Source organism: Grus americana, chromosome 8 (genome assembly GCF_028858705.1).
Source record: "Grus americana isolate bGruAme1 chromosome 8, bGruAme1.mat, whole genome shotgun sequence".
Lineage (NCBI taxonomy): Eukaryota > Metazoa > Chordata > Aves > Gruiformes > Gruidae > Grus > Grus americana.
The window spans coordinates 30,078,730-30,099,687 of record NC_072859.1 but is presented as its reverse complement, the minus strand read 5'-3'; the positions used below and the strand labels follow the sequence as shown (position 1 = coordinate 30,099,687).

General features: G+C 39.7%; 1 protein-coding gene across 6 annotated transcripts in view; it reads left to right on the top strand.

Moving 5' to 3' along the window:
• GLIS1 (GLIS family zinc finger 1) overlaps positions 1 to 20,958 on the top strand; it is a 212,404-nt gene that overhangs the window by 91,830 nt on the left and 99,616 nt on the right. For all 6 annotated transcript variants that reach the window (XM_054834417.1, XM_054834413.1, XM_054834415.1 and 3 more), the window contains 2 exons: positions 10,749 to 10,947; positions 17,270 to 18,371. In XM_054834417.1, the coding sequence (XP_054690392.1) occupies positions 10,796 to 10,947; positions 17,270 to 18,371 (1,254 nt within the window). In that variant the 5' untranslated portion in view covers positions 10,749 to 10,795. The remainder of the gene's footprint in view (positions 1 to 10,748; positions 10,948 to 17,269; positions 18,372 to 20,958) is intronic.

Sequence of the window (20,958 nt, the reverse complement as noted above, 5' to 3'; positions counted from 1 at the left end):
AAAATGTCTGGAAGAAGCTCCTATAACAAGTGAGCTTGGAGCGAAGATACCAGTAAAGAGGAGAGACTCATGAAGCCTCTCATAGGAAATGAACTTAATTTGCACTTCTTGGGGGGCCAGCAAATGGAAGACACCCCATGGCTGGAAGCTGATGTGCAGTGCAGGTTTACTAGCTCCCCTCCATTGTCTTCCCTTTACGTGTTGGAGCATTCCCATCACATAGCAACATGGAAAGTTCTTTCTAGACTCCCAGTGCATTTTGATTTCTATTATGAGTCATTTTCTGTCTCCTTTGACTATGAGTAGACTGGTTTCCAAATATATGCATCAGAATTAAGTCCTTAAGGCTAGATGTCATGCATCCGCATCCCACCAGACCTTTTCCTCCATCTAGCTTGCACTGAAAAGAACAAAATGCTTTTCAGTTATCAGCTTACCCCTTTAAAGTTTACCATTTCTGCATAACACTGTGTGATCTTACGGTGATTCTGTCTTTGTAGCAGTTAGCTTCTGTGGCTTTTACTGACTTGATGACACTTCTAGGCTTCTAAATCTTTGAGCCCTACATTTTGATGAAAATAATTTTTGTTGTGCTCTGTTGGGTGGTGAGTTTTTTCCTTTTTAATGTATATACTGTACTGCTGAGCCAGGCAGACGTAAAATTCCTTCTTGGGACATAGAGACATATATGTTTACACAAGACACATGCAAGGTGCCATATGGCAAAACCCCAGCTTTCATTCCCTGCGCATCCTTGTGTTTCAAATGTTTGGGAGAACATATACCCCTGTGGAGTCTTTACATGGTCTGCTGGCTAGAACGTCCATAGAAAAGAGAGACTAAATGGACTAAGTAAAATATAGGGGAGCAGAGATCTGGGAGTTTAAAAGTTCAGGGTTTAATAAGTAAATGGAAAAGCAATAACCCACATAAAATTCATAGTAGGCATGCTCTGGCTATTAGTGAATTAAATGACTTGGAGAAAAAAAGCAAAAGGAATAGATTTTCTCAAACAGTGCACGTATGGAAAGATCCTGTCTTCTCAATGGAGTCATATAATCAATGATGAAACCATGTTTACAATAGGAACAATTCAAGTACCCTCATCACAAAATGTGTGAACCTGGTGTCTTGAAAGAGTCACTCTGAAGTTCTCTTAACCTACAGGCCCCATCTAACTACAGGCTGCTGTGAAAACCCTAGTGGTGTCCATTTAGAGCAACAAAAAAGACAAACCAAAGGGGATAAGGGCAAGTGAGTGTGTACATAACCCTAAATGGTGTAGAATTTTCTTATACGTTACAGCAATATGCACAATGGCATTTATTCAGGGGATGTGGATTGATTTGTCCTGGTTCAGCTGGTCTCTGGAAGCACAGATCAATCTCATGTGTGAGAACAGGGAGTTCAAACCAGACAGACTGACAGCAGCTTCTGTGTGTTATGTGTGTTGCTCACATATTGAAAAATACAGTTGTCTAGTACCCAGATAGTGTGACCAGCTTCAACTAGGGCTATAACTTGTGCATCTAAATAGCACAGTGGATTTGGTAGAGCCAGCTTTGTACAGTGCGGCAGCAGTCTTGCATCTATAGCATCCTGGAATATGTACTGGAAGGTGAAGCACAGGTTGGAGAGGATTAAAGATGGCAGTGGAAGAGAGAGTTTCAAACTGAGCGTAGAAATGAAAGGGAAATGGAGATAAGTGGGAAAGGAGAGTGAGGCCAATGGCTGTATTTGTGTCTCCTTTGAAGGTGTTTATTCATAAGGTGGCAGAGGCACCCCTATTCTCCTGTGTTTGGCAGGGCAAGGAGAATCAAACCTATTCCAAACATGGTCTTCTTAAAAAAAAAAAAAAAAAAAAAGAAATACATCAAATTTCATTACATTGAGCTTATATTCTCCAAGTGCCTATTAGGAGGGTTTTAGGATTTCCTTTTAATTAAAATAATGTTTGTTGAGCTTAATATTTTCCTAAAACATTTATTTTAATGTCTTTTCCCCCTGTTTCTAAAATCCAAGCTGTGAGGAAGGATAACTGACCACAAAAAAGGCCAGATGTGCTGAGAACAATATTTTTCAGATTGCCTGGCAACAGGCAAAAGGTGATTCCAAGCCGAGGAGACTCTGTAACAATGAATGTAATGACAAGACCTGTGTTTCATCAGGCTGCAAAAGGTTTTGTCCTGATTGACACAGAAGAGGGCAATGGTCATTTTCAGTCTGCTCTCAGCTCTGTTTGGGGGCATAATTTAGAGGTCTGAGATCCAAATAGGAAGCCAAGAATGTTGAGTTTCAAACTGGAGTGTAGAGAAAGACTCCTCGCGATAGCAGACAGTTATTTTATTTCTCTGACAATCTACTCCCTGTTGCCTAAAATGGTTATATTCTTAAACATCTAGAGTCTAACTCAAGAGCATCAGCTAAGGCTGTGAAGTCACTGGAACCTAAGCACATGGCATGTGTTTCCCTGAATCTCGGCCATACTAACTTCAACAAGTGTTGTGAAGGTCTCTGCTGGAAATCTAAACTACATAACGTTGCAAGCCTTTTTGGCAGTGAAAGATGTAGTGTATTGTTACTGCATTCTTTGCCTGCCTGTTGGACTCCAAGGTTACCTTTAAAATATCATGAAAAATCCAAATATGGGAGCCATATCTATCCACATGCTTGAAGGTGAAAAGGTTACAGATCTCTAAACTACTGAAATGTTTTAAAATTGCTTTAAGTTCGACTGATATAAAATTAGCCACGCTTTTTTATTCAATAATGCCAACCCTACTCATTCAGTCTTTTAAAATACTGTGTGTAGTCTGCAAAAAGAAATTCCACAGGACAGAAATAAAATGCAATCCAAATAACTTGTTTTAAAAATAAATTGAACATGAAATAACAAATATAGATGTAGCCAACACTTAGGGCCCAGAATTTACTAGAAAGACACACATGGGTTATATTTATCTTTCACAAGTTTTTAAGATTGATACTCAACAATTTATTTCACTAGCTGGGTTGTTTTAGTTTACAAGAATTTTCTTAGCCCTTCTGTCTTCACTCATACATCAATGTGAAAGTAAAGAAATAAGTACTTCTGTTATAGGATTTTATAGGATGGTTCAAAAAAACTTGGAGAAAAGAGATCCTTCTTTTTTATTCTAATCTTATTGAATGCTGTTGATTTTAACCCTAATCTTTTATAAATTCATATCACCTATATCTGTTTTCAAATAGGCAGAGGATTTGCCACCTCTGTTTTGATACACAAATGTAGGACAATTTGGGTCTTGACTTGACTCTCATTATACAGTACAGTCTACTCTGTAATAAAGAATCTTTTTGCTCTCGCTTACTATGTTTTTATTAAGATAGTGTACAAGCATTATAAAAAAATGAAGCCAAGTCTCTACCAGCTGTCTGAAACAGGCCTTAAAATGTGAACAGGTTATAACTGATAGAGAGATCTAGGGTTAACCTGGAATGTGGTGTGAGCTGCTTTGTTCATCTTTGAGATATGAACTCTTAAATGCAGCAGTGAAAATTTAGTGCTGCTTTTGTTAACCACTTCAGTCCTCAGGTAAGGACAAACAGCAACAAAAGAGACTCAGAGATCTCTGTCTTGATGCTTTGGAGAAAGAATTGTTGTCTTCCTTTGCCAGACTAAATGAACCAAAGGAGCTGTGTGGGACAAATGGTCATATTGAAGGTCAGTATGTTCGACTGTGGGCTGCCCAATGGGCTTAAAGAACCGCACAATAATATTTGAACATTTTTAGTAACTTTTCCATATAATGTTGACTTTGATAGTCACTATCTGTGTAGTTGCTTCCTCAGCATGATGTTCAGATCATGTTTTTACTACCTGTGCATCACAGAAGACTCAGGTAATTAATGGAACAAGGGAGGAATTCTGCAACTTAATGTACTGCTCTGAGGCTATTCAGCTCTGAGGGGTTTCTTGCCACCCCAGGAAAGAAACTTAGTGGTGCACAGTATTGATATCTCACAGAGGTGAAATCAAAACACAGAGAGAACTTCCAGAAATACACAGGGTAAAACTTACCTTGTAATAAAAAGATAGAGTATTGAAAGCTTTGTGACAGTATATATTCACCTACATAAAGAGTCATCTGGGACCACATCATGTCTGTGTGATTTAAAAAAGGTAATCTTTCATAGTCAAATGTTATTGGAAGTCTTGTACTGAATTAGAAATTATTGCTAAGATCTCTTAAAGTGCAGAACTTTCCTCTTTCAAGTGGTGAGAAGCCCAAATGTCTAGAGGTTTGTTGTGTACCAGATGGTGCAAATGACTGCAAGGAAGTCAAGAAAGTTCCGAACATCCCCTCTTTTGGGTCTCCAGACCAAGATCTGGAAGACCGTGTTTAGGCTATCTTGTTATGAGCTTGAATATCTAAGTGAAAATAACAGTATTACATTTGGGTAAAGTCTGCTTAAGGCTGTAATGTCATACATGGCTAATCACACCAGCCTGCTTCTAAAGAGTTTTTCCTTCTCTTAAGCTGTGTCCGTAATAGAAAAATTTAGACTCAAACTCATATCCTTTCTAATAGTGGTTCACTGAAACTGAAGGAGAAACCATAGTTTTTCACAAGGTATAGGAAAACTGTCTCCATGATCTCACAGTCGGACTTGCCTTGTAGGAGATGTAAGAACAACTATAGTATCTATTTTCTGGCTGTTATGCTACTTTTCTGTCCCTCAGGCTTGGTGGTGTAGGATTAAGACAAGCCCTCCCATTCATCATAGACAATGGCTTGACAGGCATAAAAAACTTTGGGAAAGTGTTGATTTTGTTGTTGAAAATGTCAAAAATGCTGTATGTTCATGAATCATTTTGAAGATTCTGTATTTTGAAGCATTCAGTTCCTCCATTAGAGCCTTCAAGCAGGCAGCATAGTGCTGTGCATCTCTCTTGATGCTCTTTAATTACTGAATGTATAGGAGTTGTGGCAGTCATTCCAGCCATACAGTAATGGAGATTACTCAGCGCTAGTTATGTGGAATGGGTTGCTGAGTACGGGTACAGTACCTTCCCTACGATGCATGGCTTTGCTGTGTTGGTGCCTTTTGAGTTAATAATTTTCTCTCAGTGGAGGGCTTTGATGGCCTCTTCCAGCGTGGATGATTTTCACTTGTTTGAGAAAATCTGGTACTGTTTGGTCTTTCACTCATCTCACGTGAGTCATCCAGCTGCCAGTAACAGCGTTCCATTTCTCAGTGTTGTTGTGGTAAATTTTGGACGTCGCATCCAAACAAAACCAAGAATGGCAATTTTTTTTAAAAAAAGAAGTAATTAAAGAGAATGAAGCAGTAAGGAAAAAAAAAGCAAATGACCTAGTTTGGTCTTTGTGCGAAACCCACAATGCTCTGGGGATATCTAAGTATGTTAGGCAAATATTTCAAATCTATCTCTATTTTGAACGTGAGTCATTTCAATTATATATTGTTTCAGTTATTTGTTCATTGGCCTTAATTAGGTAAACTCCAAAGCACTGCAACATGTGTTTATTGTTGAATAATTACTCTTTTGGTAAGTCCTTGCTCTTATCTTCTTAGCCTTATTAGCTAATTTTATCAGTAAGAGTGAAGCCTTCCTGAATGGTAAACAAGATGTTCCCCAGGGAAGAAAGAGAGCTCTTGCCCTTTAGTAGGGTTGTTTTAAATGTTGATCTCATTGTTACACAGACAGGTTTCCCTTTGTCTGAGGAGATCTTCTGTTTTCCTCTAGGAAAATTTACCCCTAGCAAGAAATGTAGGGTTGACTCTGCACACCTTGACCAGCGTGAGCCGTCCTTCCCGAGGTGTGTAGCCTCATCACAATCAGTGGGACCAATTCTCACATGCCTTAATCTGGCATAAATCAAGAAAAAACTCCCCCCAAAGTCGGTTACCCCAGAATGAAAGAAGCAAGATATCCAAAATTGAACTAACTTCATTACTCGTATGGAAGGAATTGCCTAATTGCAGCCTTTGCACACTACTGTATCAACCTCTTCCGTTCCCTTCATGAGCATTTAAATGTAAAGACATAAATCAAAACTACAGGACAGAAAAAAAGAAAGACAAAAGTTACCTTGATGGATTCCACTTCCATGAGATCCTTCTGGAAATCATTCTACTTTTATTAGATTTACTCTCTGTAAATTAGGATTAGTTTTTTGTATGGATTTATGAAATAGCTTGGTTCTACTGAAAGCAGGATGAAGCCTCTGGTATAAGGCAGCGAGTATGTGCTCTTTTCATCTGTTATTGGTAAGTTACAGTATGTAGGTTAAAGGCCCCTCGATACCAGTGAAAGAGGAGATCTAGTTCCAGACATGGAAAATGCTTAAATCTTGTGTATGCCAGCCAGTGATATTAATATTGTATAAAACAGCCAGTTGTCAAAGGGCCAGATTCTGTTCTCAGCTACACCAGTGTAAATCAGACTTTTTTTCCTTTTTTTTTACAGAGGCAATGAATTTGCTTTCACACGTGCTTGAACAGTTGAACATAGACTCTGGTTGTCTGTGTTCAGAGACAATCTCTCAGTTCTTATTTTAATTGCTGGTGGCGGGGGGGGAAGTGGAGTGAGCTGCTGGTGTTGTTCTTTGTCCGTCATTGTTCCAACTCCCATGTGGTGGGAACATTTCAGAGGACTTTGATGGAAGTGCGACTTCATACAAGGCACTGTTGTGCAAGAAATTTTTAGCTCTTGTTAATAAATCTGTAAGGTACTTTATGAAGGCAAGTGTATGGTGGGTTGGCTGAAACACACGTAATTTCATGGATTTAGCGTAAGTGTTCTGTTCCTTTGCAGGGAGAAAATGTATTTTCTGTTTTGACAGCTACAAGAAAAGATAATCATTTCTGACAGCGCAGGGATAATGTTCATGTTATTTTAAGAAATCTCCATCTTCACACAAATAGGTATCAGTGTGTGCTACAGTTGGTATTGCTGAACTTTGGTGGAAGCTTTAAGTTTCTGTGTTTTGATAGTATGATAAAATTGATAAAATGCATATTTAGAAAGCCCTAATGAATTTCAGACTTGTATAATTTGGGGAATGAAAGAAAGTGTTTTTATTATGGATCCAGTATAAATCTTAAACATTTTAAAAGAATCCACAGTGTTTTGGAGGGAAGATACATCTTGAATATATTCCAGGTAACTTTGCTGATGGAAAAAGTGAGGAGCTGTGAATTGGGTGTTGTAGGTATGACCAATTGTGTGGCCTTTAAAAGTATGTAGAACTTATTTCACCAGTGTTCAACAGTGTATTTAGATACCCTTCAAATGTGATTAATGCATCCAAATTAACAACCACAAGTCTGATTATACAGTCTTGCTAAGGTAGATATTACCCCTGAAGTGAGTTAAATTATGCCGGGATAAAGCCAAAATAGGAATGGAATAAAGCCTGATGGAGCTGTGGACTTGAGAGGATATAATGATCATTTGTGTCATAATTACAAGCAGGGCAGAGCTAATGGTCACAAACCCCACTATAAGCTGAAAGGCATCCAAAGTGATCTTCTTAAATGCCTCGTTCCAAAACCACCACATACACCTGACTTCCCTGCACAGGCCAGAAAGCACTATCTTTCTGTACAGCTTCTTAGTCTCTTCAGAGTCATTCACAACAATCACAGAATATCAGTGAATTCAGTGAACTCTGAATATAAATCTGAAATAACTAGAACATATGTATTAATTACCACAAAGATGGCTAACGGCCCATTTTGTACAGATTAAATACAAATCAGTTTCTCTTAAAAAAATTTGACATATCATTCCTAAAAATCTTACCAGGGCTTTTTGTTTATATAAAATAATGCTGGCCTACACTTCCTAAGCCTTATCACATGCCTTGGTATTGTGATGGAGCTGGGTAGGAAAAACCCGCTATTGTTTTTCCAATTTCAAAGATTCTGACTTCTTAAAAAAAATAAAAATCAAATAAATAAATGGTCAAGAAATGTAATGTATCAGCCAAACACTGAAAACTTTTCACTGGAAACAAGGAATTCTATTCTGGAAATGTCACAACAGTGCCTCACGAGACTTGTAATTTGGGTGTCACATGTACCCACTCTTTTCTGTGGGTCTGGATGCTTGCCTGGACTATGGACTATCTGCCATGGTCTTCCCTGTTACAATGGTGCCGTGGAGCATGGTGGGGAGGCTGTGGATCCCAGCCAGGGGAGGAGAATGGACTTTTGTGCTGTGATCCTTTTCACAACTTCTCCAGTTACCAGAGACTTTTTCTGCCTTCCCCAGTCACCTGTTTCTTCTCATTTATACTCACCAAAAACCTGAACATGATTCTCATCGCTTTCAAAGCATACATTGACTGTAATTATAGAGGACCACAGCAGCTCAGGCTCTCCCACTTGCTTTTGGTTAGCTATAGGGATAGCAGCTGTTCATAAGAGGAAACACGGGTTCATGTATGTTAAGGGTACCTTTGCTCTGAGGAGCTGTGCTGAAGCAATAACTGACTAATGAGCCCAATCTCTGACTGGAACTTCAGAAATGTTGTAACAAAACTGCGGTAATTGCAAAACTTCATTACTACAATTTTACTTACCCTTATATAATGAAAATATCATTAACTAGATACTGTGATATCTGCTTAATTATGTAATATTATACCTATATAGTATAATACCTATATAGTATAATACCTATATAATATAGGTGTAAAACTCAGTACAGACTGAGTGATGACTTGATTGAGAGCAGCCCTGCAGAGAATCACTTGGGGATACTGGTAGATGAAAAATTGGATGGAGGCTGGCAATGTGCGCTTGCAGCCCAGAAAGCCAACCATATCCTGGGCTGCATCAAAAGCAGCATGGCCAGCAGGTCGAGGGAGGGGATTCTCCCCCTCTTACTCCGCTCTCATGAGACCCCACCTGCAGTACTGTGTCCAGCTCTGGGGTCCCCAGGACAAGAAAGACATTGAGCTGTTGGAGCGAGTCCAGAGGAGGGCCATGAAGCTGATCAGAGGGCTGGAGCACCTCTCCTATGAGGACAGGCTGAGAGAGTTGGGATTGTTCAGCCTGGAGAAGAGAAGGCTCCGGGGAGACCTTATTGTGGCCTGTCAGTATGTAAAGGGGGCTTATAAGAAACATGGAGAAAGACCAATTCCAAACCATTTTGTGATTCTATATCAATATATACCTGCTCTGGATAATAACACAAATTATGGTGTTGAAATGGTAGAAGTTGTGCTGTCAATGGCAGGTTCAATGTGAGTTTCAGTAGAAGGACCAGACCTGAGACCAGTGTAAAGTTATTTGTGATGAGGATGTTTGTAAGTCCTATGGCTACTCGGAGGGATTAATTTTGCTCAACTGCAGCTGTCTAAAAGTCAGGTACTCAGTTTAAGTTGCTTATTTAAGTGCCTTCTATAGTCAAGGGAGAGAGGAAAGTATATCCTGAAGTTGCACAAGCCCATCTTAGACACCTGTTTTGAGATGGCTGAATGACATAGGCATTGTCTGGGTAAAACTCATAGACAGCAAAATGATGGTGAGATGAATAGTAAAGGACAAACCTTGATGCTTGTGCGAATGCATGAAACTGAGCGTAGGCTTTATCTTTTCTGTCACTTTGACTGCAGAATTCATTTTCTTCCTCAGTGTGCAGCACTCAATGCTTCTGTAGAGAATGGACTAACTGCAATGCTGTCTAGTTCTATAGTACCCACCACCACGAGGTACAAGGGTGAAGGAATTACTTTCTGGACTCTGTATGAAATCTACAGAAATACGCTTGCCGTTAGTATCTGGCATATTACATTTTGTCTCTGTGAAACAAACAGATTAAAGGGAGATCTCGTATTTTAAAAGTATGATTTATATACAGTGGTGAAAATGATGGTAAATGGCTATTGTGACTTCTTTAGATAGCTTCTGAAAGCTACTTCTTACAAATACTTTATGCGTGCTTATCTGTGACTATTCAATTAGTTCACTAGAGGTAAAAAACCCAACTAATATGTTTTAAATTAAATGGAATTGTTAGCATTTGACCAATGCAATCTAAATTCTCAATTCCTCCTTTGTCCTCTCTTTTTAGCTAGATTATCATTTGTGGTTATAAATATATTTCTGAAGAATATTGCTATAGCTCTAGTCTGTTTTTCCAAGTCTGGTAAAATTTAATATTCACCAGAGCAGAATATATTATCATTAGTATTAGCATTTATAATAATAGCCTACTTGGAAAATACAGTTAAATGTATACATTGAAACCAAATTAGTTTCATTTTTTCACACTGTTGACCTGACATGCCCATCTAAAGTCATAATCACAGAGATAATTGTCTGCAAAGAAAAACTTGACTTACATCACTGTTTTCAGAGAGCTCCTCTCCCTGAAAAATAAAGAAACTCTGAAACATTCCTCTCCAAAATCTAACACAAGCAAGACTGTACCATAAAAACACACAGAAGGAAGGCAAGCTATCAGACTAGGTTTTTTTGAGTTAGGTTATAAAGTGTAAAATAGCCACAAAACTTAAAAAGAGAAGTAAACAACCATAATTCACAGATCCAGATTTCTTTGGAATTAATTTTTGCTTCCTTGTGAAACCTTTCATTTCCATTGCCATGTCATTTACAAGAATTTTACAAGGAGATCCAAAATAAGCCTACAAAATATGCAAATGAGCACACAAAGTAATGAGCATAGAGGGTTCTTAGTCAAAGGCTTATGCTTTTTTTTCTTTTTTTGACAGTGAACGGTGGCTACAGTCATTGTAATTTGATTTCTGAGAAGAAGAACATGATGGACATGGAGATGACAAGTAGCTCAGTACCTGTCTGCAGACAAGGTCTATTCATCCACACAGGAAACCCACTTATGCGAGACCACCCGCTGTCCTGTGAGAGATTGCTTCATGTTGGTCAACTGAACTTGACACACTCAGATATAAGGTATCACTGCAAGATTTATCGGTTGATATACTTTGCTTTTCTGGAGTGCTTCTTTGTTGGAATGATTTCCCAGTAGCATCTGTGGGTGCTACATTTGAAAGAGTATTTTTGTCTTCTACTTCATTTTGGAAGTCCCTTGGATGCTGATTTAACCCCACTGCTCAGTTGTAGGTTCATACTGCAGGGACATGCACGTGTGCACAGACAACTGTCCAAGGCAGTGCCAGGAGGAGTTACTGTATAGGCAGCTGCGTCCCCCTGTGTTGAAGTTTAAACACCGCTTCTTTGGGGGGGGGGGCTCTTCCAGCATGCTCAGAAGTCAACGAGAGTTTTGCCAGGGGTCAGACTTGCCTCCCCTGTATCCCCAGCCTCCACCCCAATGCCATGTTGTTTCCAAATTGTAGCCTGGAAGGCAGGGATGATACTTACTCCCAAACCAATGCCTCCCATATGGCAATTTGGCATGGCACCATCAAACCTACAGGAAGCCAATGCTACTTTTATTTCTACAGCATTTCCTTTAATGAAGTATTTTCAATGTTCCCATACAGCCACATCCTTGGTATTTGCTTTTAAGGCCGTAATGTGAAAATTTGGTCTCTGGTTTTGATATATACACTGTAGTTGGATATGCTATGAACAGAATCTCTATTTAAACATTTGCTATAAATTAATTATATGAAAACACAGAACTCCATTTTTTTTGTTGTTGTTACAAATTTAACATTACCAGATTTTAAACAAGTACCCTAAACAGACATCCATTGTGAATAGAAGCCTGCTACAAATTAAAATCTGTCCATCTATTTTAATTACACTGCTTTTTGGCAGGGGATATAATATGGAATAATCTTGACCTTTTTGAAGAGCTGTAGAAAAGAAAAACCTCAATAAAGTTGCAGCCTTTATCTTGGATACTTGGAATAATTGGCACTCTGTGCACAGAACTATCAAGCCCAAATTTCTATAGTCACAGCAAGAGGAAATATGGCCTATAGCTTGGTTTTGGAAATCTGACTGTTTCTGATTTTATTATACATATTTATGTCTTGTTTCCCCTTTTCCATTTGCTGATGGGGTAAGAACATCTGTGTTTTCAGGAGGAGGAGGCACAGCAATATGGCAAGCAAGTGGAAAGAGCTGTTTGTTTATTTGTTTGTCTGAAAAGGACAGATAATATCCATGCCACATAACAAAATATTCTGCTATCCCGACAAAGATTTGTGGATGCTGTTGCAGCTGGATGTAAGTCTGCTCCCTCCTAGCTTCTTTATGGCTCAATGTGGGACTGGCTGTTATCAAGCTTTTTTTATTCTGTCAGTGAGGACAATTATGAAACAAAGATAATTAGGGCAGGAGTAAACAAAAGGAGGAAGCGAGTACTCTGCTTAGATCTTTTTGAACCTTTTTGTAAAATCTATAATGAGGAAATGACAGATGCCTGCATACCAGGCATCACAGTACCCACCCTCAGAAATATGAACCCCTTCCAGCCCCCATTTGGAAGAGGATTCCCAGAACAACATAAAGAGTTGTCTGCTGCATAACATGAGAAAGTAGCAGGTGATAGGCCTGATTCCCTCCCCTTTGCTTTGTAGCATGGTATAAAGGCTTAAGGCTTTGCTGCTTCTAAGCAACAGTTTGGAATTGTTTGGAGAATATCCTGAAGGACCCCTCCATTCCTTTACGGGTTGTTTGAGAGTCCCACTAGTCATTCTCTGTTTGTATGTCCACCTGGCTAATACTACTGTCTGCATGGGATTTGCAAGGTGAAGCCAATGCCCAGCTCTGCTCTGTGGACCTCATAGACACAGAGTCTAATTTTATCACCGTGCTACTCACGGGACACCTGGTACAGAGCCAAAACCTTGGCATGTGACAGAGGGTGGACAGCAGTTGGGACGATTTCTGCTCATTGTGTTCGTGATGCTAAAGGTTCTTGACAAGCAAGTAGCAGAAAATACGGTCTTTCCCTGAAGACCTGAAAACAGGAGAACATAACTGAGCTGGGGGTGAATGCCCATTAGGTTCCAGTGAAGTCAATGGGAGCCAAGGGTGCTCTGTGCCTCCCCAGATTTCAGCCTTCATTAGAAAATAGATGAGACAAATAGGGCTGGAATGGACAGATACTGGAGCTCACAGAAGTCAGGGCAAACTCTGTTCGGTTGTTCTGCCCAGCTGTAGTGACCAGCGCAGAAATAATGGGAAATACAAATTCAAACAATCTCTCTGGGTTGAGCTTTGAACCAGTCTGCATTTCTAGGATATAGAACATCCAAGGAAAACCCAAACAAACCAGAGAGCACCTCCCCTAGCAATCCAAAATCTCCCTCAGGATTTGGGGTTATGATTGGCTTTGTCCTTTTTTCCCTCAGTGCACTGCAACTTGTTTTTCCTTCAGTGCATGAAACTACGCTTCAGCTTCAGCTTCTCCCTGAATCACTTTCTCTCAGAAACTGTATTCTAGGGCTAACTGCCTTAATCCAAAAATCACCATCCCTTTTCTTCCTGGCCCCTTTTCCCCACTCGCTTAATAGCTTTTAAGTTGTGCAACATAATTGCTACATGCTATCTGTGAATGCAATGTGTGTGGGACTGGAAAAGTCGTAATACCTTCTTTACCACAATTGGAGTCAGCACACAGCTAGTGTTGGCCTTTTGTCAAATAATCCATTATCAGACACGGCAAACCCGCCCACACTGTGCTCAGTGCTCGGCATATAAAACCCGAGGAAGACGTCAGAGCAGTCAGATAGTGTTGCAAAGGGTCCCTGGATGTGCAGCAGAACAATCCCCTCCAGCTTCTTATAACTGTCAGTTATCACTGATTACACATTTACAGTGGCAATTGAAGGCATGTATGTTTTGTAAATAATCTGGAGATTTCAGATACAGTTGTCTTTTCCTCTGAGGGCAGTTGGGAACTGCGGTACTTCTGGCATGGTGCTACTGGCCTCGTGCTCTGGCTCCAATTACCACGTAAGGGAGTCTCTTTGGAAACACTGCCTTAGTATCCTCTGAGAGGCTGCTGTTACTCTTTGAAGGCCTTATACTCAGCTTTCATGTGCTTAAGCAGCAATTCTGTTGCCTCTGACTGTCCATCCCTGGTACATGGATGCTCCCTGTGAAGAGGGGTTTGTGGGGTATGTTCTCCTGCCGACCCCACTCCTTTCCAGGGCTGCCCATCTGGAAACCCCCCAGAACTGCTCATGCTGCTCCACATGTCCACACAGTGCTCTTTACACTGTCCTGCTATCCTTTGTCCCTCTTGCTCTCCTCTTGACTGTTTGTTTCATATGTATTTATATTTTGCTACTGTCCAGAGATTATGAAATCCTTATGGCCAGCACTGCCTTTGTGTACAAGGCCTGGAATCCGATCCCTGGCTGTAACAGCAAGATGCCATTGCAGGAACAAATAGTCAATCGGTATAAGAGGAGCCACCCAGCAAGTTGGATGCCAGACACCTTGTCTCTTGCATCAGTTTTGTTTCAGTGCCTCTTCTCCCCCCACCCCCCCTTAGGACTGGGAGGAATGAGCAGGGCTTTCCCTAGAATAGTGATGGCAAAATTCTGCCAAAAATACAGAAAATTTGCATTAATGCAACCTCAAACACTCAAACATCGAGAAATTGAAAGAATGCCAGATTCTTACAGCAGAGTTAACTAACACAGGGTATAGAACGTATTTAAATATACAGTGCTACAGAAGAAACTAGCTCCCAGAAAGGACTTGCTTCTGATCTGCACAAGCAGCCTGTGCTTATCATTATGTAGGCAGAGTTTGGATAAGACATGGCTGTGGCAATGGGAAGCATGAATTCAGTGCCTTCATCTCATTTGCTTTTGAATTAAGGTATTTCAGCTTGCCTTTTGGCAAGTTCGAAACTCCCCTCTCTTGTGTGTCTCACATTCTGCACTGCAGCATTACAGCAATACAGTCCTGACTCCAAGTAAGATCTTGTGCTGGAAATGCAAATTGATGTTTCTGGGAGTTTTGGAACCTAATATTTCTCAGGACAGGGATGTTTGCATTCCTCCTGCAGGTACTCTGCACTGACTCCAGCTTGAAATCCTCAATTTCTGGCAAGATGAGAGCTTTACATAAAGCTTAATAATATGACACCAGTTATCACAGGCTGAAACGTTAGCTTTATGTGATGTAAGAAATGTGTTGTGTTTACTATAGTCTGAGTCTTTGGGACCACTAAACTATGATACAAATTGAATTATTTAGAAGAGTTCTCGTGCAGAAGAAAGTAAGTAATGGGAAATACTGTGCCTGGCATGATATACCGTAAAACCTTTCTCAGAATGAGTTTAAACCAGCACGCTTTCTACTGAGCAATGAAGCCACAAGCAAGCAGGGCAGGGTTTCCCAAGTATGTGCAATAAAAGGTTTTTACGTGAGCTTATGCCACATATTTTACAGACATATGGTTCTGTAAATGTTAAAAAATAATGTATGAATACTGTTGGGTTTGTTGTGTCAGTTTTGGTTTTTTTTTTAAATTTACCATCTGCAAAACCAGGTGCTTTAAGTTTACCCTGAGACCAACTGTGCAAACCTAAAGGGAGAAATTATAACTAATGGATTATGGAAACCTCTAAAATTTTTAAATGTAGTCTTCTTAAACTTCTGGTGGTAAATGCAAGATCTGATTGTTCTGTGGCAATGAATGAATGAATGGTAGGGAATTTCACTGCTCTCATGACCTTAAAGATTTTTTTATATCAAGCCCTACTGGCTAAAAACTGTTGGAGCTTAGAAACCTGTCACTAGTGAATGCAGTGTTGCCAGTCATGTGCCTCAGACAGGTGTCGTTTTTTGACAACCTTAATTTCATGGGAAGGAAGTCTTTTTCAGGCTTTTTGTTGTTGTTTTGGTTTTTTTCTAATTGGTAGTTCTTTGAGAGCTGTTACCAAGGAAGTGTTAGAAGTCATCCCAGCTTCCTGTCTTAATGTTAGTGGTGGATTAATGGAAATAATAGTGATAAAATCATCTGAGTCATAAAATGAATGCAATTTATTCAGCAGCTTCACAGTTTAATGTCCAAAATACCTTACGCATATATGTTCCATTCTTTAAGATGTGTGAGATTTGTTTTAGCTGCAATATGTCACACACAAGTTGCCAAATAGCCAGGTTTTCTTCAGCCTTTGTGGTGCTAACATCAAAAAAGCATAAAATTCATTTAAGTGGAACATGTCAGCGTAAGAGCCATGGAGCACCTCTCTGGAGGGTTTATTAATTCAGGTACAGCTTTCCTGCACACAGATGTACTGATTCCTCTTCTTGGTCTGGCACATCGCTGCATGATGAAGCCATAGGTTAAACCCTACCATGCTTTAGGGATATGTAAGGAACACTCACTGGTCCTAAGAAAAAACACACAGTTGGGTCATCCACAGTAAATGTTTATAGCTGAGATAAAGTGTTTTATTTTAAGGCATAACCCAGTTGCTAACTGCTTAGAAGAAAATGTTAGTAGGAAACATTTCCTAAATGCAGTGTTTTTCTGAAATGTCTGTGTGGGGTTCCTCAAGGTTCTGCTTCCTGAGTGATTTTGATTCAGCACACATCAAAAAAAAGATTAAAAATCACTTCTGCAGAACAATCTTCTTTTGATTTGCAGACCTGTGTAGACTTTAATATGAAAAATGGAAATGGGAATACATAGACAGCCAGTTTAAATCTACTGGTTGTGAACTTTTCTTAGTTATCTTCTGTAGACCTCTTAGAAGTAAATACTCAGCTGATCTCTCATCAAATCCAGACCACTGGTTGATAGTGAGCCATTCTTTCTATGCCTTTTTTCCACACTGATCTTGCTCCTTTTTTAATTTAGTGAAGGAAGGTGTCTCTCTGAGATGTAAGCAAAGCTCAGCTAGCCTTTTTTGATTCGTGTGAACAAGAATGCCAAGGCATTTTCCCAGTGTGCTCTGAGGAAAATGCCGATATTTGAATAATTCAAAAATGCCCAAAGCTCTCAAACTTCGTTCTCAGCTATTGTTTTGCCCAATCTATTATGCATTGAAAACCTAGATTGTGATTGATGAACTGCCTGTAGCAGTGGAGGGGAGATTGTCTGTTCCGTGCGTAACCCACTGTGTAAAATTAATCCTGTGTAAAACGATGCTGCCTTTACAAGGGTTGTAGAGGGAACATTGCAGAATTTTTTGGTGTAATTGCTGTGTTAGACAGGCAACATTCAGCAGAGAGAAAGCACTTCCATTCTCCAGGGCTTAACAAATGTTGTGTCTTGTACAAAAATCATAAATCCTATGGTAGTTAGTGATGCTTAACGAAAACTGTATTACAGGTCACCCAGGTTTCAAGACTCAGTAGATTCTGCTGCTCCATGCCTGAATGGAAGTCACCCGGCTCAGCACATTAAACAGGAATGCCTGAGTGATTATAAGGTTCTGTCTGAGGCTTCCACACATAGGAGGATTACAGAGGGGATGGAGCTGAGAGCCTCCGGTAGTCTGCATCCTGAAATAGACCTAATGAATAATAGCTTTACAAATTCACTTTCATCCTACTTGTTTAATAATGAACATAGCTCCTCCCTGGGTCCTTTGTCACTTGGCACCCCTCAGCACTCGGCCAGGCTACAAACAAGCAACCTGAAGAAGAGATGCATCTCTGTTGTGCCGTCTTCAGCTGAAGGAATTGATATTACAGCTATCATCCGCACATCACAGACGTCACTGGTCACCTGTGTGAATGGACTGCGAACTAATTCAGCTGGCATTTCCTCTCATCCTGTGGAGATCAGTCATCACAGTGCTCAAAAATCCTCTCGACCTCAGTCTTGCTCTCAGCCTGGAAACCCTTGCAGTATTCCCTCCCCTCCAGCATGTCTTGTACCTATTTCCGCTGAATGTGACAGAGGTGACTGTGAGCAGATACAAATGCAGCAAGTTGAGGAGAATGGAAGCCTCAGCCTTATGATGAATGGTACTAGCATTCCTCATCAAAACACCTCGCACAGCACCCAGAAGGTGAGTTTCTTAAAACAAGAACCAGCTGACGATTATTCCTCCACTGCTGATCTGTTTCGACATCACCAGGGGCTGCCTCCCCCTTACCATCTACACCAGCAGCTAAGCCAGACTCAAGGGACACTGCCTCACTTACACGCCTCTATGTCTCCGAAGTCCCTTCAGCCCAGCGACGGAGATGAACAGGATCTCATCAATGGCAAACAGGTCTGTAGGTGGATCGACTGCAGTGCCACTTACGACCAACAAGACGAACTCGTCAGACACATAGAAAAGACTCACATCGACCAGCGGAAAGGAGAGGACTTCACTTGCTTTTGGGCAGGCTGTGTCCGCCGATATAAACCCTTCAATGCTCGTTACAAACTGCTGATTCATATGAGGGTTCATTCTGGAGAAAAACCAAACAAGTGCATGGTAAGTCTGGAATATATTTGTTTGAATAGAAACATACTACTCTGCTCTCTTTCTTGCTCTCTCTTCAGTCTTATTCCAATATAATTGTTGTGCTTTCCTGTAACTTAGTCTGCAGCAGGCTAAAGGGGAATTGGAGAAAACCTTAATCTACAAGGAAATGTTTGAGTAAGAAATACTGTAGTTCTTGGAAAAGGGATTCAGTTTCCTTATATGAGAGCTTAACTTTTAATACAGTGCTTTATTTTTTTTAATATTCATTAAAGCATTAATAAAGTGATGATCAAAGCACACAGCAGTCATTTAACGTAAAACAAGTCACTGAGCCTCGGGTGACATTTTTAATCAAGAAACATAAAACACATCTAATGAAATTCTTTTCATTCCTTCAGCTGAACAATAACCCATACAGTTGTGAGTGCAAAAGTTTAAAATGGTAGTTTAGAAAAGAAAAGGAAACTTGTTAGGGATTTTAAACAGTTAAAAGAATAAAAGGAATATCTTTAATTACATTTTCAAAGGTTGTTAGGGGTTTTTTTAATTTGCAAAACAGAACTTTAAAAATAAGTAAAAACCATTGTTCTCTTCTGATCAAGAAGATGTAAACAACATCAGTGTTCCAAAAAGAGGATCTTGGGAATAACACCATCTCTGCATCTGCCCACCATGATGACAATATGGCCAAACTAAAATAAAAGTTAATGACTTCCATTAAGCTTTCCACATGTTTGAAACAACAATGATATAAGACCCTGACTGAAACAGATGAAGCAAAACAAGTTTGACATAAGCTTCCAAATTGGGCCATGAAATTTGGAAAGTCTTATTTGTAACACCCACATGCGCACGCGTGTGCGTGCATGCACATACACACGCGCACACGCACAAATAAGTACAAACAAAGGGAATGGTTATGGCAGCAGGTTGTGGTTCTTGATAGACACAATTTTTGACTATACGTCTATTTTATTGTTTTGATCAGAGAATGATATAATGGAAAATGCTTGTAAGGAAGTTAGATCAAGACAAACTTTTCCATGGCAAGCTGTAGCTTTCTATGGAGGAATAAGAAAGAATGTTTATATAAAAAGGTTACTTTTTTTTCACTTGTTCAAGGAAAAGCTTGCTGGCCTGCAATGGAAGGGAGAAGGAAGAAAACAACAGTATTCAAAATGTTTTACAGAGAAGAATATTCTCATCCTGATTTATCTTTTTACTTCCATTGGATAAATGAAAAGCGTTACCTTAATGTCTGCACTGTTCCGTGGGTACTCCCTAAAATAATACTGGAAACAATGCAGATATTTAGAGAACACCATCAAGTTGTCCAAGATAAAATGGAAACACTCTAAGACTTAGCTGTTTATTTTTCCTTTGAGAGAACTGACTTGCTCGTTTCCAGAAGTAGCTCAATCACAATTTGTAAAACTGCAAAAGAATTTAACTTCCTATGAGTACCTTTTTTTTTTTTTGGTCATAAATTATCAAAGGATAATGCAAGTTAGTTGCCTTTTTCCAAACAAAACTGTAAGCAAAAAACCCTGATTAACTTTACTATGATGCTGATAGATTCTGTAGACTCCATGGGTGAGGGAACTTTTGTCTTTTTCTGCAAAATGCATATTTGACAGGTATTGTATAGCAGATTTCTAATGTTACATTCCCATTCCTACAGGAAACTGGATAAACCAGAGAGGTTAAATCATGTAATATTTCAGCAAATGCTAAAAATTTCCTCCTTTCAATTATGGTCATCTGCATTAAAGAACCAGCTTCTGATAACATCTCAAGCTTTAACATTGTGAATAGGTTGGAAAAACCTTTGCATTTGATATTGCAGGCAGCCTTCATGGTACATGTATATAGCTTTGGCATGTAAGTGCATCAAGATCTGTTTTATTTGAGCAGATATTGTAGTTGTTCCCATACATGGAGTGGCCCAATCAGAATTAGGAGCTTTACATTGCACAACTTGCAGTTAACTCTTCTAGTCCCAGAACAAGACCCTTCCACTCTCAGCAGAGGTATCCATGCATTAAATGTTACAACCTGGAATCCTACGTGGAGTAAAGCTGGATCCAAGTGAGCACATGAAAAATATGTCGTCTTTGCAAATTTAGTTTTCTACCCTGGAAGGACCTTGATCTAGCAGGGACAAGATCCAAAGCTGCAACATGGCTCCTTAAATTTATTAATATCAAGTGGGGATTATTTGCCCAGCAAATTCCATTCCACTTTAAACAAGAGTTGCTGTGCAGTGTTTTGTTGTGCGGTGATGTCATGTCATTTTAAATGATGGCTTTTCTTTTGATGTGGTAATAATTGTGCTGTTTTCCTGCAAATTAGGAAGGCAATTCATTCTCTGAGTATAGAGGTCTGAGATTTTGTTTCGGTTTTGCTGTAGCCCTGTTAAAGTAACTTTACATCTCTTGGTATTTGTAGTGGAGATTTTCTGTCGCTGTTCACAATTACCCATTGTACTTTCTTTTTAAGGCCTTGATTTTGTTCCTCTCTGTAAGATACTGCTGACTAGGTATTGAACTGCTCAAGAGAAGCTAACAGCGAGCAGTACCCCACCCTCATACATAGA